The sequence below is a fragment of the Amblyomma mixtum genome, chromosome 5 (assembly GCF_055824585.1).
Source record: "Amblyomma mixtum isolate Tamu chromosome 5, ASM5582458v1, whole genome shotgun sequence".
In the NCBI taxonomy this organism is placed as follows: domain Eukaryota; kingdom Metazoa; phylum Arthropoda; class Arachnida; order Ixodida; family Ixodidae; genus Amblyomma; species Amblyomma mixtum.
This window is the reverse complement of record NC_143016.1, coordinates 43709258-43735024: the sequence shown is the minus strand read 5'-3', so window position 1 is coordinate 43735024 and position 25767 is coordinate 43709258. Positions and strand designations below refer to the sequence as shown.

The window sequence follows — 25767 nt, the reverse complement described above, 5'->3', positions numbered from 1 at the left end:
CACACTCTGCTGACAACATTAATCGGATGGAGTTGTCCTTGGTACCCTTTCAGGCGAGCCATCTCTCTTGGCCGTGGTCGTAACTGAAGTTTTGAGGTGAGAGTGTGCTTCATGGAACTCGGCCAAGTTTCACGAGGCAGTAGCATCATTCCTCTGAAAGTACCAACCTGTAGGCCCCAGCTGATTACTGCGCCACCAAGGCACCACACTAGATGCCAGAAGAGATGGACAACATTTATGGACTATGATGGCAACACTTCATCGGCACTGGCTTGCCTATTCTCAGCTGTGCTTGGGCAGGCACTCTATGACGAGGCTCTGGCTCAGCTGAAACACTCTTTAACCAAACTACGCTGTGAACAATTTATTGCTTGCTAAATTTCAGAGCGGCGATTCAAACACATGAAGTAAAGATGACAGGTCAGCATGATGAGACTTCCTCGCCAACCTTGAAGTGGAGACCACAGAAGGCATCCTGCAGCGCCCTCTGGCATGCCAGGGCTGCCAGGAAGCCACCCGCCTCCTCAGCTTCCACTGTGGCCCGCACGTGCGCCGTGTAGCCAGATGGCGACAGAGATTCCAGGCTGGGAGCTGTCGGTCCACACAGGTCTTGCTCCAGCGCTGTGTACTTGTACAGGGGACCTTCAACCACCTACAACAAGACAATTTTGCTCACACTGATGGTGATCGCTCAACAAAGTACCTTTGCAAGTTTTGCCCAACATTTTGCTTAAGCCCCGGTGAAGTGGCAAATAAAATGGTCAATTTGGTCAGTTTTTTTGTTTTTTTTTCCCTAACACTCGTGGATACATCTGTCAAATAAAAAATTATAGCAAAATATGCAGTAAAAATTGAGAAAATAATGTTTTCTGATATGTGGTCAGTGAAAATTGTGAGCCCATCACAAATTACATGGGTTTCTGAAGACAGAACACCACCACCTTAGCGTTAGCATGAAGAAAAGAGATCACAGTTCTGTTGGCTACAATGCCCTATTATCTGACTGAACGCAAAAGCATATGTGGTTATAAACGAGGCAGCAAACAAAGTAAACTGTAAGGTTGATTTTCTCAGCTGTCATTTTTCCTGCGATTGCTGTCACTCATCCCTTGGGAATTCCACTACGAACGACAACAGAATGATGCTGTTTCTTGTGCACGAATCCCAAGGCACTGAGAAGTGCAATAAAGCGCTAAATTTTTCTATGCATACAGGTAATAGTTACTGAAAGTTATTTTTGTAAGGAATGTTTTGTTGTAAATATACATGCTAGAGTTTAACTTTTATTTCCAATGAGTGCTGGGTGCCTAAGAGCCTAAGAATGAAATAATAGCTTCACTACACATAACACATGCTGACATGAACAACTTGTGCACGTTCCAGCTATTATTCAACGTCCCAGGGATGACATTTAAAGGGTTCTAATTGTAATCACTCGCCAACTATACCAGCTAGCTTAAAATAAAATGCAGTTCTGAAATCGGCACAAAAAGTTACATATCTGCACAAAATCTGATTATACTTCACGCATAAAAAATGAACACACGAGATACAGTTTTCCTAAACCTTATTGATGAATGCAAGATTAAACACACATTTGATTCATTAAAAACCGACCATGGTCCAGGGCCTGATGACACCAAGCCACATCCAATTAGTAGCCTCCACTGTCACCTATACAATGGTATCCCACACTGCGGACTCTTTCTAGATGAGCTCAAGATTGCATGGGTAACAGGAACACAGAAAGGTGCCTCAAAAGATGATAACTACTGGCCTATATTGCTTTCATGAAAATATTTCAATGCCTTACACACAAAAGACTAACTCCAGAAACCAGCCAAGCTTTTCCAAGAACAAATCCGATGACATAGCACTCATTCTGAAAATTAAAGAAAAATTAATTTGAAACATGAAACAGAAGCTTTTACAATTGGTAAGTTCCTTGACATCAGAAAAGCGTTAAGTTCTATTATCATGGTCTGCTGCTCGAAAAGCTAAATACACGTATAGAATTAAGGGACATGTCAATAATCTACCAATGCAAAGCTATCTTAAGTGATTGAAAGCAGTTCATTAAGCTGGGTGATTGTGCGTTCCACAAGCATGGGATTGTGCCACAAGAGTCAATCTTGCAAGGGGGCTTGGTTGGTGCACACTGATGGAAACCAGCTGAACTGCGCTCACAGGAGACACTAGCACTAGTGTCTGTGCCTTCTGTCTTCCGTCCTGTCTGTTGGCACTCTTCAATCGGTTTCTTTAAATATTAGGTACGCTTTTCTTTTTGTTTTACATTAATGACATTGGAAATATTCCTTTCACCCAAGACATTCTGCTGTATGCTGACAACCCTAATGCATTTTTCACTGGATCAAAATTGAAACAACTAGAAGCTGCAGCATATACCTGCCTGAGACAATGATCAAACTGGCTTAATAGCTATGACTTGTGGCTAAACATAACAAAAACAAACTACATCATCATCAGAGCAAAAAAATACGCCTGGACAGGGGATTAACTCTTCCTTACCGCGAAATAATGATTGATTTTAAGTGTTTTAAAATAAAAATTATTCTTACCAGAGGTGCTAAATGCACTGCGCATTGTACTACATCAAACTGCAGCTTATTGATTATACTTCCCAACGAAAAAAAAACGGCAGAGCTGTGTGTGAAAAACTTTTCAAAAATTTATTGGTTAAATATGCTGGTAATGCAGAAAAAAATACAAGCAAAACAAATATAAGCCGCTGCAATGAGCCAGAAATTGCTCACAAAAAAAATTTAAATATACAAAACGTCGCACATGTCCGTTCTTGCGATTTTCGGCGGCACACACAACACGCTGCACTTTCCGTGGCTTTTCAAGTTAGGCAATATGACTGCTGTGCCACTAGAGAAAGCACTGCGTGAGGACATCAAATGGAGGTAGATGTGGGATATAATAATAAATAAATAAATACGCTGCACATTACACTTTTTCTAAGTTCTGTTCTTGTCTGTTTAATAGCAAAGCTTCAGTTCCTACTTTTTTCCGTTCTTTTTTCTTTTTTTTTGGTGGGTAGTGAATGGGTTCTATACTTGAAAAGCCTTTCTTGATATGGTCATAATCAAAAATCTGCTGGCGCATTTAGTAAAATATCTTGGCTCTATGTTGCAACGACCATAAAGCACCGAATAAAACCAAACTACCCTCATCCCTTACAAATCAAGCGCAGTGCATAAAATGCAACGTGAACGGTAAAACGAAGCTTGCACGAGCATGCGCTGATGTCATGGGCCTCTGAGACGAAGTCTTGCAATCGGAACTGAAATATGGCCATTCCACATGGCTAACCACTACTGCTCTAAAAAAAAGAAAGGCATATAAGAACAGACAAAAATGCTGTGTAGCCTTTCGCCTTTGAAGAACGCGCAGCGAATTGGACGCCATGATCGGCGACGACTGGTGGACTAAGTCCACTCAAAGGTTCACTTTTCACGTCGCCTCCTTGTGTTAGAAAATAAAAAAAAGAAGAAAAACTGAAACCAAACAAATGTTGTTATAGAAGCAAACTAGATGGCGCAGCTTGTCCAGGGGCACCGAATACGTGGTGTCCAAACTACGGCGGACATTGTGTCACAACGAAGCTTTGTCACGTGAATTTGGACTTCAGGGTCGTTCCTGTGGTTTAGTTTGTGTAGGCATTGCTTGCAGACGTGCGGTTTCGATCTATCTTTCCTTAATACTAGCGCTCACATCGCTGGAAAAAAGGGTGTTGTGCGCTGCCTCAAACTGCAGCAACTTCACTGCTTATGTCCTTGCATTTTTTAAACACAGGATGGCACCCATTCGACTCGCACAACAAACAGTGCTCAGAAGGTTTCCTTTACGGTTCTCCAAGTTTTTGTTATGTTCCCCGAGTCTCTCATTCACACACCGGATGGCCACCTTAGCACTCATGGACGGCTGTGGTTCCATCACACGTGTTCAGAAACGAACAACACTACTACAACGCTGAAAGGTCACCTACAATGGGATGCAACATGTTCCGAATGCCATCAAGTCATCACCATCAGCCTGACTACGCTCACTGCAGGGCAAAGGCCTCTCCCATGTCTCTCCAATTAACCCTCTCCTTTGCCAGCTGCGGCCACCATATCCCCGCAAACTTCTTAATCTCATCCGCCCACCTAACTTTCTGCCGTCCCCTGCTACGCTTGCCGTCTCTTGGAATCCACTCCATTACCCTTCAGGACCAGCGATTATCTTGCCTTCCCATTACATGCCCTGCCCAAGCCCATTTCTTCGTCTTGATTTCGACTAGGATGCCATTAACCCGCATTTGTTCCCTCACCCACTCCGCCCGCTTCCGATCTCTTAGCGTTACACCTATCATTTTTCTTTCCATAGCTCGTTGCGTTGTCCTTATCTTAAGCTGAACCCTCTTTGTTAGCCTCCACGTTTCTGCCCCATAGGTGAGAACCAGTAAGATACAGCTGTTGTATACTTTTCTCTTGAGGCTTATTGGTAAACTGCCATTCATGATCTGAGAGAACCTGCCATATGCGCTCCATCCCATTCTTATTCTTCTAGTTACTTCCCTCTCATGATCCGGATCAGCGGGCACTACCTGCCCCAAGTAGATATATTCTCTTACTACTTCCAGCATTGAGTAGGGAACGGGAAAAACAGTACGACGCTGCGATCCGTTGACAGACTGCCTGTGACGGACAATCCTAGGCTTTGCTTCGAACATTTTGTTGGCGGTAAACGTTTCTTCCCTCGAGGAGTTTTCTTCCCCCAAGGAGCACCAAGTTCTCGCTCGGATAACTTCGGCTATGCGCCACAACCATTCTCACATAACGGCGCACGACCGCAAAGGCTATGTTTCCAAATGTGTGCTATCTTCGGCCTCCGTCGCTACAGCGTGACAAAATGTTAAAAGGACAGAACGATTTATTCCTCAGGCATTTGTGCTGTATGCGAGTTGCTCAAATTCATAGCTAACACTTTAGGCGTACGTGCTCACTGCCGTCAGCTGCCGAAACGGCAACACCGGCCACGGCGATCGTTTCCTTACATTGCTGGTCTCAGTGTCAAGGTATGTTTACGCGCACTTGTAGGAGTTCGAAATTGTTATATGGAACATATTTGCTAACTGCATCCCCAAACAGAAACACGTTTTCATCACTAGACCGGTTGACATGAACACATGACAGGCGTAGAAAATTATACTTAAGCAAGCTGTTGCATTTAAGTTCCCTGTTTGTGGACCCACATGTTCCAGTACTGCTTCTTCGTTGCCTGTATGCGGAGGAGGAGGATGACAGACAAGGTCGCATTAGAAAGTGATGAGAATTATTTATCGCCATTCTTTTCATACTCTGAGTCAGTAAGTTATGAAAAGCTTCACTTCAGTATAATATATACTTAAAAAAAAAATAGCAGCTAACATAGTCTCGGTGTTTTCCACTTTTCATTGTACAGAATGTAGGAGAATTAACATCTGAGACAAATGTTGTAATACTGAACTGTCACTGTGCAGCAAAGCATCATTTGCAAACTGTCTACGTGCTGAACAAGCATGTGAAGTAAATAAATGTCTACGTCTATCGCTTACATATGTGATGCATTGCGTGCTCGCATATAAATATAAATATTGCACTAGATGATTGATTAATTGAGAGGGACGTTGGTGATTTCAAGAAGTCCAAGATGCTGCAAGGAAGGCTGAGGCTGGTCTAGTGGTTGTTGGGTCCATAAGGATCAAGAGCAATAATCATGCTATAGAATTGCTAGTTTGAAAAAGCCAAGGAACACATTGTATTCATAGACATTCCAGACTTTTTGGTATCACTAGTGTCTTAAGGATTGTTTATCAAAGTCATTTAACATGCAAGATCTGCCCCATTGCTAACACCAATACTAAAACTGGATGCGAATGCCTTTTGTTCAATATTGCACAAGACTTAGTCACAGGAACTTGTACAAAATGCTGAAAACAACTCGGATCAAGCTTCTGTGTGTACTGGAAAAGCCAAAGCATGATGTTTTAACAGCGATGCTGTTTAAGCCAAAAATTTTAGTCGTGCGCAGTGGTAGCTGCGTTCGTAGTAATGAGGTCACCCACGGACGCCTGACGCCCCCTGCTGGACAGACAGCAACTATTGAATTAATTGCCGTCTGCTCCAACAGGGGGCATCAGGCATCCGTGGGCGGTACTGAAATAAACACTTGTACGTACTGATGACTGCGTGCTCGTTGATCTTGGGGAGGGGGTACTATAGATGACAACAGATAGAAATGACGAGTATAATCACAGGTAACTTAGTTGAACCAAACTCAAACAGCATCGTTGTGTCGTCAGTCTTACACGAGAGTTGTAATCTGCCCTACAATTTTTTCGAGTAAAGCCTGTTTCACATGCAAGTGAAAACGCTTTGTTGCTATGGCGCAAAAGCTTTTTAGAGCCATCGCGGCTGCTCCAGCAGTCAGAGCGGCGATGTTCCAACAAGTTACACATTTTTCACTGCGCTGCGCTGCTCAGTTTTCAGTCGCTTGCATGCATGTGAACCAGCCTTTACACGGACGTAGTCGGACGTGTATGGTCCCTGACGTGGCCAGTGGCAGCCGCTGCTGTGATCTGGCGCGCCACCGCCTTCCCTCAACACGCACGCTGTATTTGGAGCTCGCTGCACAACATGAAATTCCTCTTTATTAAGCATATCTGCATGTTTATTTTGATAATTAGGAAAGAACAAAGGTGCCATTTTTTTTTATAAAGGAGCGCCGGGTTGGAAATCTTCGCTAGGCTAACTAGGGGAACAATTCCCAGTTCACCCACCACAGTGGCTCGGTGGTTATGGCGCTCAGCTGCTGACCCGAAAGATGAGGCTTTGAACCCGGCCTAGGCGGTCGAATTTCGATGGAGGAGAAATTCTAGAGACCCGTGTACTGTGCGATGTGAGTGCACGTTAAAGAACCCCAGGGGGTCGAAATTTCCAGAGCCCTGCACTATTTCATCCTTTATAGCCTGGGTTGCTTTGGGACGTTAAGACTCTCCAGAATCATAAACCATAATTCCCAGTTCCACCACGACGAACAAAGTGAGTTGAGGTCACATAAGGCATACAAAAACTGTAACGATCACTGCTTCATTGTTTTAATTGACTCAAACTGTTACATCAGCCACTCTCTAGAGCAATTGCAGCAAATGAACAAGCAGCTTTTATATTGCAGTTTCTGTACACACCTCAAGTGACCTCCAGGCATTTTGTACGTGGTATCCTTTGGCTGAAGTCTAAACTGACGCAACATGAGGGAAAAAAATTCAGTTAATTTCACATTCTGATGCATGGATGATGTTTACTAATATCTTGCGTACAATGAAAAAAAAAAACATACACACTATAGAACGTTTAATTTGCAATCTCTAAAGAGCGCTACGGTGTATCTTGTTGCTTCGTTCTGAAGTCCATTTCAGATCCTTCATTTCAAATTTACAGCTAATTTGCTTACCAACGTCTGGTAATAGGGTAGCTGCATGATAAAACTTGCTACTGAACTACGCATAAATATGCATTTTTTCACAATTGAACACTATTTTTTGTATCTAGGAAAATCTAGGGAATTTTTGGTTGCAAATTGGGGGAGAAGCCGCTCTGAAGGTTGGCAGCACTGGCTGGAACCCACCGCTTCACGCCGGCTAACGGAGTTCCAGAATCTGGGACACTGCCTGCGGCGATCATCGGCAGTGAGAGGCTGCCAAGCCTTCTTGCGGTTCTTGCGAGTGTCGGGCCTGCACGACAGGCTATGACTTTGTCGAAGCCTTTTTTTTTTCTTTGCTGATTGAAGTCAAAAGGCTTTCCTGGGCCACTTTTCCTGGATGCCAACGCCGGGTTTTGCTGCTAATGGGCTGCATAAGGCTTCCTCCTCAAAAAGATGCAGCAGTGCTGACACTAACAGCATGCACACTAGCATGCTACCACTATGAAAAGCAGCTTCACGTGCAGCCTACCACAAATAAGTTAATGCAGAAGGAACACAAGAGAATGCAAAATGGATGCCACAGACACCACCTAAGCAAGGCCTGTTGCCTTTTAGATGCAGTCACAGCACTGTGGTTTTGTTTTTGTGAATACCGTAGATGAAGCATTACATGCAATCTGTTACTGTTAAAATAGGGTATGCCCAATTATCAGATGCCCAAAGCAGCATGGCAGTGCTGTCTCCCACAAAAAATGCAGTTGCTGTAAAGCCAAACAAAGCTCTAACACACAAGACTTAGCATCGCAGTCATGTAGCAACAACTTAGCTGCAAAAGCAGAACCTTGGGCTAGCAGGGAACATGCCTTGGCATGGTGAGCTGACTTCCAGTGCCACGTAAGCATTCTTTACAGACTTCTGCAATTTTTTACCTTTCTGGCTATTTTATTACTTCTGCTTTCAAACAATTCCATCAAGAGGTTCCCACTTCTGGAGAAGCACCACAACCTACCTTTCGAGGAGACCTTAACACGGGTGTAGTGCACTACACTTGGCAAGCTTACTAATGCGACTACTGGACAAGAAAGCACAGCCCAATTTTACTTGGGAGCGCAAACCACCCAACTATAATAAGGTTGTGCGCCCACGACAATGGCTGGCAGTGCCTGACAGCGCTATGACGAAGGGTGTACATGACGCGAGATATCAAAGTAGATTTGCATATGAAGCAAAATGAAAAAAGAGGAGACCTTTGGTATCGGTAGGAAGGCCTCTTTTTGACGGAACTTGATCCCCGTGGAGAACTCGGCAGCGACTGGCTTGGGAGGCAGTGGCTTGGGACCGGCTACCTGACGGAGCTTGTCTCCATGGCTGGCCAGGATCTTGTTGGCCGGCAAGTCCGAGAACATGAGGTCATCAATCAGCGACTCCTTCTGCTTCAACTTTTCACGCTGAGCTGCCTTCTCCACCTCGGCCAGCTGGTCACGCCTGCAAAACGTTGTCAAGCCGATCATGCTTGCACACTTGCATGGCGACATCAAGTGCACATTTCGCAGCATAGGGCCTCCCACAGAATGGTAATTTATGCTCAATGGCAGCAAACATTTTTCAAGCTGAACAGCTTCATTTTCACCCTACAAATCAGACTGAAGGCAAACTGTGGCTTTGATTTACTCATGCACTCAACGTACAACACAACTCTCTCCACAAAATAAGCCACCATTAATGAACTGTGCTACAATTTTGACATCACGACACATCTTAAAATTCAGAAACTGTGCAAATCATGCCCCCTTTGTGATGGCAACCTATCAAATGTATTGTACAATGGTGTTTCAGGTACATTTATTAATTGGTTGTGCTCACTTTCGGATTTTGTATAATTATTTCCTCACTAAAACAATGTACATTTTTGAGGACTGTTCTAAACATGTTGCACTAAACTCGAGCTGACCCTGGGAAACTTGGTATAGTTTATACGAGCAACAGACAGACAAGAGAAAATATAAATCCCCAACCATACCTCAATTCAGTCTCCTGTCGTTCTAGCTCCAAAAGTTCCTCCAAGTACTCCTCATCCTTTGAAGCCTTCATCTGCCAAGAGCAAAAAAGAAGAAGAAATGAACTAATAAAGGTTACTGTCAATGTCCAGTTATTCGACCTTGTCTGGATATGCAAATCAGTTTGGATTAGTAAAATTATAATTAAAGGGATGCTGCTTTTATTACCCTAAATGCACAAGGTCTTTACTGACTCAAAATACCTCTACATAGCTTTAAAGTGAGCACTCAACAAATAATTTTACGGCACCAATATGGACAGCCTGGATGGAAATGTGCGTGGAGAACGTTCAGTGAGTCAAAAATGCAGCTCCCACTTTGGCTACATCAGCCATTTCCAAGATATCACGATCTATGGACTGCTTTCCAATAGGTGGTGTCCAAACTAAAGTGGACATGCATCACGGCACAGCTCTGTCATGTGAATTTGGATTCTCGGGTCATTCCTGCGACTTTGCTAGTGCAGGCACTCCTTGTGGTTTCGCCTTTCTTTCCTTAATACTAACGCTCATATCGCTGAAAAAATGCAAAATATGCACTGCTTCAAACTACAGCAACTCCACTGGAATGGGATACAACATGTTCCACGTGCCATAAGTAGTAAGCTGACTGCCAGCAATTAACCGCAGTTAATGATGAGTTTTTATGGTGCAAGGACCTCTGTGGCCAAAGAACGCCATGGCGCAAGATTTTTCATCTACTTAAGTTGACCCATCTCCCAAGCATTTCACCCCAAAGAAGCCAAACACCAGGCCAGGGAATGGCACACTGCATCCCCGGTGGGCAGCACTGGGGATTGAACTGTGGTCGGGGTCACCTATTATTCCTTTGTTCTCCTCGCCAGTAGCCTTTCCGCCATGACTCCTGCTATTCCTGATTCTCATGGCAACCACTTCTGTCACATCTGCCAAGCTTCGAGGGCTGGTTAAAGCACCAGAGAGGCATCTCCACAGAGATCATGTCATGACATTCTTGTACTGACATTGGCCAGTCCCCATTTCTCACCTGCACTCACATCACGAGGCCCGTCATCCTCTTCAGTAAGCAACTTGGTCACTGGTTTGCCAGGATTGACAAAAGGCTACATCAGAGCCTATAGCTTAACTGAGATCCTTCAAAGGATTGGGCACTGCTTGGCTGCTGCACCAGTTGAAGGGATAGTGAACAACCAAAACACCTTCGATTTGGCGACCATATTTCTAACTGCACGGCAGAATAACAGCCTGAGGTGCGAGTTGGTGCATGACGAAATGTGCCGCCGTTCATTTCTAAACTGCGCGGCCTCTGGCACTGCAGATGGGGCAACAGTGTGGACAGTCTCGGAGGCACCTCACTTCTGGAAAAATTGCCGGTGGTAACTAAGCAACTCGCATGTCACTGCAGTTGCACGGCAGCTGCAATAAAAATACAACACACATGCATTTACTTCCAGGCATATCTTATCAGCATGGTGATAATTTCATTAATCCATTAAATTTTGTTTCTGCATGTGTTGTAATTAATAAAACAGTTTACAACCCACAGACACAAATGATGTGATTCCACCACTGCGCTTTCCATCACAACTCAGAGCCACAACCGCTTCTGCTGCTTCAAGAGTCCCTCGAGTATCAAAGTCAAAATAAAGCTCCATGATTAAAGTAATAGCCCGTTCACTGGACTGGCTCCAAAGACACTTTGCAGTGTTTTGCCACAACACTCAAGGTGCTGTGCCGTCATTCCAATGCTTCTGCCTCTTGGAGAAGCGGTTTTGCTACTGCGACACTCTGTGATCAGCGTAGGGAAGTTTACAAAAACAAAAAAATGGTCTGTGCCTTTCCTTTAGAGGCACACAATCTTTTAATCACAGCATGCAATCACGAAGTGTCAATTAATTAGAATAGAAAATTGGGCGTGCTCAAATTTTCACATTTTAGAAAGCATGAACCAGCTGTCAACATTTGTTTTCTGGGCCACGAAGTCTTGCTTTCATTACAGTATGCCCAGCGCACGCGCTCTTTTTCCGTTTTCATTCACGGCCATCCCGTGCGCCCGACCTGTACATATGTGAATTTGTAAATAGAATACTTGTAAATAGTTCCGGACCTCTCTCCACTTACCACCCCCCCAATCCTTTCTGTCTGTCCCCTCACCTCTTTCATTTCATTTCTCCAGTCCACCTGCTATCCCTCTATTTCTGCTGCCCAAGCTCACGTGCTTCCAGTAGCGATGGCAGAGGCCGGTGCCAGCAAAAATCTTCTCCTTCCTTTCTATTATTATGAATGAAACCATTACTACTAGACTTAAGCAAATCTGCAAACCATTTTCCTCTCAAAGAGACATCCCTACACGCGTACACAAAGGAAAAATTAGAAACAATGGCTGGAAATACTTTGTGAGAAGAGCACTGAACAAAAGGAAACGAAAAACAACTGAAAAAAAAAATCAGTGACCATACGCACCTTCCCTTTCTGTATTTGGGCCTTGTTCTCCCGCTTGTACTGCTCCACTTTCCGGCGTGTCGCTTCAACATCGATTTCATTTGCCAGGTTGTAGATTATTGTCTCCACCTCTTCGAGGTAGTCATTGTAGGCTCGCAGCGTTTCAAAGTCCTCCTCCCGCTTGTTGTAGTCCTCAAAACAGAGCAATTATCCCGTCTGAATCACTCAAGAAAACAGGTGCACCTTTTAGGTTCTGTCAGGCCACAGATGAGGCCAAATGGCAACAAGAAATTCAATCACAATAAATACGAGATATATATCAGGTGTTCCAGCGAACACTTTCAAAAATCCCTCAAAATATTGGGTTCAATATAGCAAAAAATACGTGGAGGATCACACTCTCTGCCCCAGCAGACAGATTGCAAAACCCTGCTGCAAAACCCTTCTAATTATCCAGGTAATTAACAAAACCCACTAATTAGCTTTTTAATTATTGTAGCTGTGTGGTTAGTCCCAATGGGGAGTTTGATGCCGTGAACAAGATGATATCAGTTTTTGAAACGAAGAAAAACTCAATTTCTAGAGCCCTGCAGCGTGAAGAAATCCGATGCTTTTTCCCGCACACGCCCGAAACTGAGCGCGCGAGGAGCGCACGAGGAGCGCCAGAAGTATGGCGTAAGTTAAGCGTTTGCTGGTGACATGTCGTAATGAATGCAGCGCCCAATTCGAAATGCGTGTGCTAACTTTCCTCGCTACAGAACCTCGGTGCCTAGCTTAGACTGCAGTCGACGTTATCGACTACTTCGCCGCTCGGAGTAAGGAAAATTATAGTCGTCTGCTACACAGCCGTCACTTTTGGGAACACTGATAAGCACACTGGAAGAGTTTTTTTTCAATCTTTCTTTATTTTTGTCACTAGCTTTGTGAAAGGGATAAAGGTACTCTTCTCTGACAGTGCGCAGACTATTGTTTAACATTAAATAGTGCCGGTATATCGACATGCATCGCATTATTTCTGGGAAGCGTCTATTTCTTTTATGCGGTATTGGCTTGACTGCCTTTTAGGACGCAGTCTGTGTACTTTTTCCCAGTGAGGTTTCCGTCGATGAAGTAAGGACCAACAATACGGCCATCATAAATGACACACCAAACATTTGCTGACCATCTTACTTGGTGTTTGTGCTGGCGTAGCCAATGTGGGTTCTTGTTGCACCAATAATGTGCATTGTGCAGATTCTTGTTGCATCAATAATGTGCATTGTGCAAGTTGACATTGGAGTCCCTGCAAAATTGGGCCTCGTTGGTCCAAAGCACTCTGTGCAGGAATTCCGGGTCTTCATCAGATTTAATTAGGCAATAGTTGCAAAAATCGAGCCATTTCTCAAAGTCGCTCGGTGTCAGTTCCTGGTGAAGACACGCATGATAGGGGTGGTAGCTGCGTCTTGATAGTGACCTCCAAACTGATGCCGTGCTGGCTCCTTACATGTTGGCGATTTCCCTCACTTGCTTCTGGCCTGACAGAAACGTAGGCGAGGACATCAATGTCAAAATCGTCGGCAGCGCTCCCTGGTCTCTTCCTTTTCTGAACATGACCTGATCCAGTAGACTTAAATCGATTAAATATCGATACGAATGTGGGACGAGTCGACACACAATGACCAGGATGGTGGGCACCATACAGTCTGGATGCCAGCTCCGCGTCCATTTGCGCACTCACATAAGGGACCACAATGTCTACCTTCTTGGCAGTGGAGCATTGGGGTTGCACTGGCACGACCATTCCCACAATTCACACAGTGCGGCGTGACGTTTTAATCCTAGGTGGCACTTCCACACATTCAAGTGGTTTGAAACACTGGCACCGAAATGGCCTTGTCACACGCGCAACTCCAAGACAAGCACCTGAAATGCAAACGATTGCGCTCTGTTGGGAAACTGAAGCTAACACACGCTACCAGAACTGCAAGAACAACTGCCCGATAGCACACAGCCACTGCTGTGCAAGCTCTCCTTGCCACACTGACAAAGCTTTTTTTTTCGGACGTGGTTTCTGTTGCGCAGCGATTATAAGAAAACAGATGACCAACCTAGTGAGTAAATGAATTCATGGTGACGCACAAAAACGAGCCCGTTGGGCAGCCATACCAGAAGTGGCGCGCGCGCACACACGCATGCACAACACAGAGAGAGAGAGAGAGACAAAAAAAGCCTGCAGATGCACCCATCGGGGCTCTCAAATTCGACGTTCCCGTAACTGACGACTAATTTTCCTTACTCTGAGAGACGAAGCAGTCGATAACGCCGACCGCAGTCTAAGCTGAGCGCCGAGGTTCTTTAGCGAGGAAAGTTAGCACATGCGTTTCGAATTGGGCGCTGCATTCATTATGACACGTCACCAGCGGACGCTTCGCTTATGCCATACGTCCAGTGCTCATCGTGCGCTCAGTTTCAGACGCGTGCGGGAAAACCCATTGAATTTCTTTGAGCTGAAGGCTCTAGAAATTGAGTTTTCCTTCGTTTCAAAAACTGATATGACATCGTCTTGTTCACGGCATCAAACTCCCCATTGGGACTAACCACCCATCTATGATAATTAAAAAGTTAATTTCTGGGTTTTTATTAATTACCTGGATAAATTAGAGGGATTTTGCAGCATATTGTGTCCGCCAGGGTAGAGTGTGTGATCCTACCCCATTTTTTTTTTTTGCTATACTGAACCCAATATTTTCAGGAATTTTTGAAAGTGTTCGCTGAAGCACCCAGTATATTTTCATGTAAAAGCCAAGGGAGCAGTCAATTAATGCTACAACCATCATTTAGCATGGGCAAAGAGGTAGCTTTAGCAGTGACAAACTGAGCCATAACAATGAATTATTCTAAACTGAGTGTATAAATGGACTGAAATATTTGTTCTCCCTTATTAGATGACAACAATATTAAGGAAAACAGCGTACTTTGAGTATCTTCCGCCGTATGTCCACTTCCTTCTCAACTTTCGAATCCTCAAAGATTTGCAGTCGAAAATTACCTGCAAGTTTTTTAAGCGCCAATGCACGTTAGGTTGCAAAGATGCAGAAAACTCTAGCACTCTTCCGACAACCCCAGCAGTGCCAAATTTCTGCTACACTGCTCTCATACGGCTTTTAAACTATCGCCAGAGTTTAACGCCAGCTGGACCCGCATGCGTGCTGGCTACAGGCTGCAATCAGTGACAGCCTAACACTTGCCGAGATGCTGGTGGTAATACGAGCAAGCAGCCGCGAGCATTACATGGCAGGGATAAGAAAGCGAGCATGTGGGAGTGATAAGAAATTGAGAAAAAAAATTTAACATAGGGGGCTGGGGGGGTAACCTAGGCTAGGTGGCGCAAGCTGCCACTGGATATAAAGGGTAAGTCATCGCCCATCCCTTGGATTCATGCCCAATAGCTTTATGTGAGAGCTATTTTTTTTAAGCATTATGCCCTACGAGGCCTGCAAAAGATAGAACAGTACCTGCTGAAACAATCAATAAATCAAATTATGTCAAGTCAGTTTATTCAGAAGCAGAGTTTTTAACCATATATTACAGTAAATGTAGTGTTCATACTAAGCTAAGTGGGTATGAAGAACTTGTTAGCCTCCTTTGATAGCTTTCATTGTTATTTTAAGTGTGTTGCACTAGTTTTTACTGCTTGTAATTTTACACTGTGTCAGCAGTCTCCTTTTTTAACCCATATCACTTATATTTTACGGGCACATATAGCGACTCTGTTGCAGACTGTTTTGTACAGATGGGTTACAGGCTTTGCTTAGGGTGGCTATAAATTGCAGACTTTACTGACATCCTTCATGGTCAATTCAGCAAAAAAATAGATGATATTGCAGTAAACTTTCTCCGCAGGTTCTTCACCTCCGCCCATCCGGTCAGCGACTGTCAGGGCGTGTAGATTTGATGACTCAAAAGCTTTCTTCACACCAGAGGTGTTCCGTCAGGTATGGTCTTGCGATGAATTACAATGACAGGATTAAGGGAGCATGACTTGAAGCTTTATGAACAACAACTTGCATAATTACAAGCTTAGACACTCTGAGATATTTCAAGCAGGAAAGAGACAAAACAACAAAAATGAATCTCGCAGACAACAAGGTATAGACAAAGATGCATTACATCAGACTGTAGCCCAGAACGCTTTTCGAGGCTCCATGGGCCGGTTTTAAAGACCTAGAAGCCCAGTCCACATTCTGTAGCAACCACTCATGGTCGGTGTGGTCTTCTCTTCATCTTTCATCCGTCTTTCGCTATACCGCCCGCAATGGTGTACCAAATAGCTCAACTGTCCGTTGTACTGCAGCCATGGTGAACACAGTAGATGATTGGTTCACAAATCACATGACATGTCCTCCAATTTCAGTAAGGTACATATCCCTCTCCCTTAAAGTACACAGTGCGAAATGAAAATAAAATTTGCTTCAAATGTCTGACATTCCTAGAATGGACCACAAAGCGATTGCTGAATGGGTTGCATGCTATGCCCAACAGCTTTGACAGTATTACAAAAACTCTCTCCCAGCACAAAAAAAAAAGAAGGAGAAACAAATTCAAGCAATGAACCACTTCAACACTTTACCAGCAAAAAAAAAAAAAGGAAAACAAATTCAAGCAATGAACCACTTCAACACATGTGTCGGTTTCCCCGAAAACCCTTGAACTTGGTGTCTCGTGAAATTAGGAGATTGGTATAAATCAAACGGGCCGTTACTGTCTTTGAACAAGTAACTGCCTCCGTTCTGCCTGGCGGCATTTGCCTATGTGGGTTCGTTTCCCGAGAACCATTGACGTGCAGTGTTCCCCAGCCAAGAGCACCATTGCCGACAATTCGCCACTTTCACTAGATCCCATCTAGAGCGGGTGCCTAACCCTGTTTTGTTTGGCAGTGTTTATTCTTCGAGATCTTCCGAATGAGGCGTCCAATGTAAGGTTACGCTACATCAGGTGTCCATTATTGTGCAGTAAATATCTTCTCACTCTTTGCGAAACAGGCAGAAAGTAAGCAGCGTTGGCGAGCGTGAAACAACGCATGACTCTGCCACCTGCGACTTTGCGCGCCGTTCCCAGACGGGGACATTCAGTGGCTCGAGCGAACTGGCCACTCCCTCACTACGGCGCGGCCTGGGCTGGCCAATGCTGTGTATGCTTTGCTTTCAGCGCTTCTTGCTGACTCCTGCCAGGGGGTAACGGGGGACTGCAGGTCAACCTGGCATGCATGCACTGGTCTCTTACAATTATTATTTTAGCACAGAGGTATACTGCAAAGTTATAAGCAAAGAACAACGAAGACTGACCTCTCCTTAAGGGCACATTACACTGTGGACATGCTCCCGAACCCTTCACAAAGAGCAGTTCAACACAGTTGTCACAGAGGGCATGGCCGCAAACGTTCACCATGAGCCGCAGTGATGGGTTGCGATATTTTGTTGTCCGGCATCGTGGACATGCCAGATCATCCATGGTGGCAACTGGAAACGTTCAAAACAAGTTTGACGACACATACTTTATTCTGAAAGAACACAGTGAACTGGAATGACACACAACACTGTTTGCACAGTACAAGCTAGTCACTTCACTTGATGAAATTTCTATTGTCATTAGTAAAGGATCTGTACAAAAACAGTGTTGTTTCTTTGTTTGTTTTTTTCCTTGATATTTCAAAAACTTTGCAAGGGCGTCCGAAGAACTTTTTCCAGGGGCGGGCACCCGATGTCCGGGGATGGGGGTGGCAGTAGGTAAGCACCAGAAAGGAACTAGTGCATAAATAATATCCGTAATTCCAGTGGAAGGGGGGGGGGGGGCATCCCCCCCCTTTTTTTTCCTCCCCTTGTGGACGCCCATGAAACTTTGTATGGTCAGCTGTAGTGTTCCTTTCCAATGCCTTTGAGAATCCAAAAAACTTGCTTCTGACTGTCTTTGGCTTACCTTCAGAATGCCTTTTTACCAGGGATGACCTCCAATTCTTTTGATCTAGCCCTTTATGTGAGACAACCTCCAATCGAATGTGACACGGTGTTGCTGTCCTCTCAACGAAGAGCTTGCCCATTCAAGCCCTTCTCACATGCCACCCGTAAATGCCCAAAGATCTTGTGACCCGAAGACCTTTGCGCCTCCTTTCCCAGCCTTCTACACAACTGTCGCCTTTGCTCTCAGTGCTATGAATGCATACACACAGACAGCTTTTCAGACATATCTGGGAGAATATGCAGGCGTAGGAAAAATCAAAAGCTGTCTGTCCCACTCAGCCGAAATCTCGAGTAGCTTTTACTGCTCAGAAAAGGTTTCTACGATGTCCAGCATGGGAAAGATCTTTACATAAAAATACAGCCGGAAACAAGAGAGCAGTGATCAGCACAAAAAAACGCATTATGCGGTTATGATGAATTTTTCTTGAACGAAACCTCACCATTACTAGCAGAACAAAAAAAAACTGACGAAAAGCACTCACCAAAATGATGCGCAACAAATAAAAATCAACTGTGGAATGGGATGCTATGAGAAAAGGCCATAATAGAGAACAGCACTCGGTGCAATTAGCTGCCACTGAGCTTTAACTCCAATTTTCTTCTTTTTTTTTGGGGGGGGGGGGGGGGGGGGGGAGGGGGGGATCAGCTGCAGTGATTTCGGCATGCACAAAACTAACAGCAATTTTGCAACCGATCATTTCTTTTCTAACGAATATTCGTGACGAATGCTACATATCTAGGCTAGGATATGATAGCTCGAAGAATGAACATTTTTATCGGGAAGTCTTGGTTATATGTAGCTGTAAACACAGAATATCACGTGCTACTTAACGTCACATTTTTTTCTTTCGCTGCCTCTCAATTATGCAATACCAAATTAGGTCACTTTAGGTTAGCTCCAATGAGCTGGGTTCGTTGCGCTCTTCCAGTTGAGTAATGCCAAGGCAGCTTTTGTTGCCCTGAAGTGCTGAGTTATAATTCCTGGTGGCGTTCCGAATTCACCATTTCAAGGCTCATCGCGATATCGTTAGTGTATTTTGCTTTCTATTGTGAGACACACAAGACCCGATGTGAAGCCCACAAAACTCGGGGCATACCTCAGAGAACTTGTTGACGTTAAACTGGCTGCTAATTGCTGCTACGCAATCCTCAATGCCTCCAAGAAAGTCGAAAAACTAGCATTATACAGTAGAACGCTTCGCTGCCTAAAGAGCCAAGTGCGCGAGCCTACACAGCTCAGTGCCTGACGACCTCAAAAAAAAAAAAAAATCGAGTTATATTAATCCTTCCTCGTGCAAAACGCCCACGCATGCTGTTACAGAGGTACAGAATTCTACGAGGTGCTTACCTTACGCGATTCTTCTCGCCGTCACTGCCGTCACAACTTTCATGCGCAAACATGCGCGCAAATTGCCATCTTGGATTGGATCGGTTTCGGCTCGGAAGTGGTGCGTGCCTGCAAATCCAGCAGAAGCACAAATGCACGTTGCATTTCGATGGAGGATGCCAGAGGCCCGCGTTAAATTCGGCACTCCTGTGTCTAAATTATTCCGAGGCCTCCACTACGAGCCGCTTTGGGACGTTAAACCCCATATACCAAACTAAACCAAACCGAATCTTAGAAACCCAAATGCATGTTTTTGTAAATAAATACTCAACGCAGTTAACTATCAGTCACATAGTATGCGAGTTAATGATCAGTTAACTACACGTCAGTTAGTATGTGAGTTAATGATTTTAACTACCGCTGTGCGTATGTCATGCCTGTCACTTGCCGTTGCAGCTGCTGCAACTGCAGCGTCCGCTGCTGTGCGTCGCTACGTGTAGTACGTGTACACTTTCTTTTCATGCGAACCGCCCGAACGGCCCCCGAACCTGAGTTCAGACATTCTGTTCCGCCTTCTTTCTGTGCAACGTGATGGCGATCACTCTGTACAACTTGTTTGAAGCATCACTGCTATGCATCAATGCCATCGCAGTGCTTCACGAGGAACGGTTTCTGAAAAAGAGTAAGATATTGCCTAAACGCGTTCCGTCTGTTTACCGTTTTTTAGTGTGGCAAAAGCTGAATTTTACATGGAGTCATTTTATGACTTTTAATTTTTTTTTTGTCTGTTGCAGTTAACTGGGGCAGGGAGCAAGCCGCACATGGATTCGATCCCGGCGCGAAGTCACAAATCATCAATTTGATTCATTCGGTGCGAACGGTTATGCGGAGTAAGTACAATGCTCGCAAACGCGTCTGTGTCATACTTGGCACGTGAAAACATGCATGCAGAGAAGCTTGACGGCAGTCGGGAAGGCCTACAGACTTCGAAGTTGTCTGCTTTGATCTGATCAGGCCTTTAATGTATGAGTGTGATGCCGTGACTGTTGATATCGAAGCCATTCTCTCGCACCACATGAGATGGTTTCTGAAGCTCAACGAAACTACCCTAAAACTAAAAGGGGTACTTCTTACTTCGGCTCTTTCACGTGTGGCGTCACACGACGTGAAAGCTGCCACTGGGGAACTAGTCTGCGCTTGTGACGGACCCCAAGCGTTTTGAACGCTTGTCAAGTCTTGTCGCTGGCGCACCGTGGTGTCGCTCCTCATGAATATGAAGCGACTCGCCTTCGTTGGCGTCCCACGGCAGAGTCGTAGCGTGAGCTGCAGCTGAGTGGCGTGGTTTTGATACAGGCAAGAGTTATGTTGAGTCGTGATAGCTATAGTATATGCATCCCCGCGTGTGGTAAATGCCTGCTTCACCTGCCAGGCAGAAGAGATTAATGCCAGCCTTGTGGAAACATTTCGTCTTGGTAAAGCCAGCCTTTTTACTTGTACAAAACTATGTATATCCATGGCAGCATGCAGGTCCAGCCTTCATTCTCTTGGAGAGAGAAGCCCAGGTAGCACCGAAAAGTTGCATCAGTATTCCAATAAAGCGTTTTGGTGGGGTATTTGCATGATGTTAGATGAAAAAAACAGCGCTAATGACTAGGATGATACAAAATTACACAGGCTTGTCTTGTGCTTGTCATTAGTGCTGTTTGCCTCGCTACAACAATGTGACTTTTTTGTTTTGGTCAAATGTCAGTACCACAGTGGAAGAAAGGTGATCCGACAGCGGCCGGAGGTGCGGTCAGTCAGTTAGAGTGACTTTTACGCATGGCGCGGCCGCAAGAGCCAACACCAGTACTGGGAGCCTTTTTTTGTCACTCGTTTTGCTGGCACTTCTGTGGACGCGCATGGCACAGGTGCTTGATTTTTGTGCATATATGATGTTCGCCTGCTTGAAACACCTCTTCTTGGATGGAGGGGCATTCCTTCAACCTCGGCCCAAATTTCGGGCTATAATTCATCTTGAAGCCACATGAGTGACCACTCAATGGATGGCGCTAGTAGCTGCCTTCTCGGCGCATAGATGCATTCAGCTGTTGCTTTGAATAACCCACCGCGGTGGCTCAGTGGTTATGGTGCTCGGCTGCTGGCCCGAAAGACGTGGGTTCGATCCCAGCCGCGGCGGCTGAATTTCGATGGAGGCGAAATTCTAGAGGCCAGTGTACTGTGTGATGTCAGCGCACATTAAAGAACTCCAGGTGCTCAAAATTTCCAGAGCCCTTCACTACGGCGTCTCTCATAGGCTGAGTCGCTTTGGGACGTTAAACTCCATAAACGAAACTAAACCTGTTACTTTGAAATTTAGGGGAAACACTGTTAATACAATGGCACTTATTGAAAGCACTCAAGGAAGCACTGTGTAACATGCATACAGAGGGGGGAGAGAGCACCGAATAAGAGCCTACACAACTGCCAACATGTGCAGGTGTGCTTTACCTCACCTGTCACGTGCCTCGTGTTAGGGCACAGACTGAAGGGTATATAATAAATTTCTGAATTGTATATAAAATGTATTAACTAGAGAATTTGTAGTTGCTGTTTCTTATTTTTATCTTAAGAAAGTAATGTAATGTCAAACATAAGAAACAGGTCACTGATTTCGTTTAAAGAAACCTTCATCTGTCTACTTGAACATTGATAACAAAAATTCAAAACCAGAAGAAGCTAGAAATGAAACACACCAATACTACCAGCACCGTTTTGTTTTCTTTGGCCAACTCTTCCCATTTCAGGCCCCGGAATACCTCCTGTAAACAGGCGGTGAATATCATTTTCGAGATCGTGCCTCCCTGCCTGACACCTATCCTTAATTTAATTGTATTGCTAACTTTATGGAGGACTATGGTAGCTGTGCAGTTGTTATAAATACCTACAATACTTTCACGTAACACTCTTCTACACCCTTATTTTGTAATGCCTGCATGACAGCTGAGGTTTCCACTGAGTCAAATGCTTTCTCGTAATCAATGAAGGCTATATATAGGGGTTCGTTATATTCTGCGTATTTCTCTACCACCTGATTGGTAGCGTGATTATGGTCTATTGTCGAGTATCCTTTATGAAAGCCTGCCTGATCATCTGGTTGATTGAAGTCTAGGGTTGTCCTGACTCTATTAGCGATTACTTTAGTAAATACCTTGTAGGCAGCAGACAATAAGCTGATCGGTCTGTAATTCCTCAAGTCCTTGACATCTCCTTTCTTATAAATTAAGATGATGTTAGCGTTTTTCCAAGCTGTAGGTACGCTCGAGGTCACAAGGCACTGCGTATACAGGTTGGCTAGTTTTTCTAGCACTATCTCTCCTCCGCCCTTCAACAAATCTGCTGTTACCTGATCCTCACCAGCTGCTTTCCGCCTTTGCATTGCATTTCTTTACTTCCTCCTTCGTTACTGGTGGGGTATCCCATTGCTGTGCTCGACTGCCTTTCTCAGTAGCTTGATGATTACATTCGCTACTGTATAGATTTGTGTAGAACTCTTTGGCTACTTATCCGTATTGCTAATGACATTGCCCTCTTTGTCTCTTAGCGCATGCATCTGGTTTTTACCTATGCCCAGTTTTCTCTTCACTGCTTTTAGGCTACCTCCATTCTTTAGAGCATGCTGGATTTTCTCCATGTTAAACTTCCTTATGTCAGCTACCTTGTGCTTATTTATTAACTTCGATAGCTCTGCTAGTTCTATTCTGTCTGTGGAGTTAGACGTCCTCTTGCTTTGGCGTTTCTTAACCAGATCTTTAGTCCCCTGGGATTGTTTGCCGGTATTCTGTCCAACCTTCCTACCACCTACTTCTGCGGCGCACCGTGTAACGATAGCTGTGAGATTATCATTCATTGTTTCAACACTACAGTTGTCTTCTTCAGTTAAAGCGGAAAATCTGTTCTGCAGCGACGTCCAGAATTCCTCTACCTGCCCTCTTAATGCTAACTCATTAATAGCCTTCCGCTTCACTAGTTTCCTTCGTTCCCTCTTCAAATCAAAGCTAATGCGAGACCTTACCATTCTGTGGTCGCTACAACGGACCTTTCCGAGGTCCTCCACATCCTCTGTCAGGTGGAGCGCACAGTATGAAGTGTATTTCATTTTTAGTCTCACCATTGAGGCTCTTCCATGTTCACTTCCTGTTTGCTCGTTTGCTGAAGAAGGTATTCATGATCCGTAAATGATTTCTATCAGCGAACTCTACTAATAACTCTCCCCTGTATTTCTAGCACCTATACCATAGTTACCTACCTCCTGGTCTCCAGCCTGCTTTATACCTACCTTCGCATTAAAGTCGCCCATCAGTGCAGTGTACTGTGATTTTACTTTGGCCATTGCCGATTCCACATCTTCATTGAAGCTTTCAACTATCTCGTCATCGTGACATGATGTAGGCGCGTAGGCCTGCACCACCTTCAGCTTGCACTTCTTAAGCCTGATTACGATAGCTGCCACCCTCTCGTTAATACTATAAAACTCCTTGATCCTGCCAGCTATGTCCTGATTGATGAGGAATCCTACGTCTAGTTCTCGTCTACCTGCTAATCCACGACAGCACAGTACATGCGCGCCCTTTAGTACTGTATACGCCTCATCTGTTCTCCTAACCTCACTAAGCCCTATGACATTCCATTTAATACCATTTATTAACAGCTAGCTTCACTGGATACGGTTCTTGCGTTAAACGTTGCAAGGTTCAGTTTCCATTGGCGGCCTGTCTGGAGCCAGAGATTCTTAGCACCCTCCGCTGCGTCGCAGGTCTGACAGCCACCTTGGTCAGTTGCTCTGCAGCCGCTGGGTTCTGAGGGCCGAGGGTTAATTGGTTTGTTCATTGAAGGTTGTGGCCAAGTACTACACCAGGGTGGCCAAATCCTGTTCTGGTGAGGAAGTGCGTTGTCGGTTCTGGTCACCGAGATCAGGCTGCACTCCAGGCCTGGTTATGCAATTCCGTCGACATGCGGAGCTTGTTTCTTTTTAAACCCGGTGGAGAATTGCATGGCACCGGGATTAGAACCCCGGTCCTCTTTCACGCTAGGCGGATGCTCTACCTCTACGCCATCTCTGCACACAGAATACAGGAAAAGAAATGTCTCTTTGGGACAGTCCGCATTGTTGTCATCGCTCTCCATGTTAACGTGAAAAAAATGCATGGGCTGAAACGTGCTCTGTGGATTTGCAATGTGTACATTGTCTAGTTAGTGGGTTTCCATATCAACGAGGCATAAATGCATTGAACAAGTTTGGTCCCTAGAAAAACTGTCTGTAATTCGAGGCGTCAGTGTTAACGGGGGCCATATTAACGAGGCATGACTGTAAACAATACAACTTTTATTGTTACATTCATTATTACAGCACAATGACGGCACAAAACAAGAGGGGGTTGTCGTTGCACTCTAATAATGAATGTAGGTAACCAACTCGCCCAAAATGTTGTATTATGGTTTTCAATGTTATTTGTTGATTTTTAACATTAACGTAATGATCCAGTATAACGCTACTGTCACCTACACAATAATTCTATTATATTATTCTAATGTTCAGCACTACCTGGGAACAGTTTTGTTGGTATCTACTGCTGAGTTGTGATTGTTTCCACCATCTTGTTTACTTGTATTGCTTATATACCAGTGCTTGCAGTAAAAATTCTTGAAATGCCTGAAATTGCATTTTTGACCCAGCAGCACTTGTGCCGTTTCATTGCATTTACTATTTACTGGAACAGTGACATTTTGTATGCAGCTTTCAGGCACTGCTGCGGTGTGTATTTTGCTTGCTTCATTAATATGTGCTGTGTCTTCTATTTCAGTACCTCTGATTTTCATCAACATCTTGATCATCATTTTCAAGCTACTCTTTGGGTGACCTATGGCTGCAGTTGGTGTTATCCCTTGCTTTCGTGCAAAAAGCAATACATTGTAAATGAACTCTTTTCGGAGGAATAAAAACCCATTTTTGCGTAGGTTCTGCAGCCGTCTGCGTCATGCCTTACAAACAGTCCTTTTTCTTTAAAGGGACACTGGGGACAAACTGAAGTTGGCATTCTAACTGCAAAAACACTGCTTTCATTAAAAACTGAGGCCTTATAGGCTAGAGAAATCAGAACAATGAAATATGAGTGTCGCCACCACATGCCAATTTCGCACGTAAACTGCGATGCACAGTTTTCATACAGGATGTCAGAGGCTAGGCTGTGCTGCCTATTAACCCAACGCTGATCACGGAGTCCTTTTTGGGGAGCCGAGGGGCAGGAAAATTTTAAGCACAAATTTCTTGCCATAAATGTGTCTTTTGCTGAGGGACAAACATGCCCAGAAAGGGCCACGGAATTGATTTGTATTGAGAACAAAAGTTGGATGAACTTGTCTATGGTGTCCTTTTAATCTGAGTCTGTTTTTGCCTTTAATTTAAATAAGCTCCCATAGTCGGGTTTTCACAACCGTCTGCTTAAAGGAGCGTATTT

General features: G+C 44.5%; 2 protein-coding genes across 2 annotated transcripts; one reads left to right on the top strand and one right to left on the bottom strand.

Annotated features, from left to right (window-relative positions):
* Positions 1-349: 349 nt before the first annotated feature.
* Mat1 (CDK-activating kinase assembly factor) lies at positions 350-19399 on the bottom strand. Its single transcript, XM_089544219.1, has 7 exons — positions 19292-19399; positions 17272-17445; positions 14902-14975; positions 11969-12139; positions 9491-9561; positions 8718-8955; positions 350-652 (listed from the first exon to the last, which is right to left on the bottom strand). The coding sequence occupies exons 2-7, from the start codon at positions 17435-17437 to the stop codon at positions 422-424; spliced, it is 951 nt and encodes a 316-aa protein (XP_089400345.1). The 5' UTR covers positions 17438-17445; positions 19292-19399; the 3' UTR covers positions 350-421.
* A 242-nt stretch (positions 19400-19641) lies between these two features.
* Positions 19642-25266, top strand: LOC149341934 (immediate early response 3-interacting protein 1). Its single transcript, XM_089544221.1, has 3 exons — positions 19642-19952; positions 20065-20160; positions 25114-25266. The coding sequence occupies exons 1-3, from the start codon at positions 19862-19864 to the stop codon at positions 25167-25169; spliced, it is 243 nt and encodes an 80-aa protein (XP_089400347.1). The 5' UTR covers positions 19642-19861; the 3' UTR covers positions 25170-25266.
* The last annotated feature ends 501 nt before the right edge of the window (positions 25267-25767 follow it).

What these genes read in the sequence shown, in the direction of transcription:
- LOC149341934 (XM_089544221.1), top strand. Translation starts at nt 19,862, where the DNA reads ATGGCGATCACTCTGTACAACTTGTTTGAAGCATCACTGCTATGCATC. An exon ending in GGAACGGTTTCTGAAAAAGA is followed by an intron (nt 19,953 to 20,064) that starts GTAAGATATTGC and finishes TGTCTGTTGCAG; the next exon opens with TTAACTGGGGCAGGGAGCAA. An exon ending in GGTGCGAACGGTTATGCGGA is followed by an intron (nt 20,161 to 25,113) that starts GTAAGTACAATG and finishes CTTCTATTTCAG; the next exon opens with TACCTCTGATTTTCATCAAC.
- Mat1 (XM_089544219.1), bottom strand. Translation starts at nt 17,437, where the DNA reads ATGGATGATCTGGCATGTCCACGATGCCGGACAACAAAATATCGCAAC. An exon ending in TAATGTGCCCTTAAGGAGAG is followed by an intron (nt 14,976 to 17,271) that starts GTCAGTCTTCGT and finishes AAAAACTTGCAG; the next exon opens with GTAATTTTCGACTGCAAATC. An exon ending in CCTTCCTACCGATACCAAAG is followed by an intron (nt 653 to 8,717) that starts GTCTCCTCTTTT and finishes GTCTTGTTGTAG; the next exon opens with GTGGTTGAAGGTCCCCTGTA.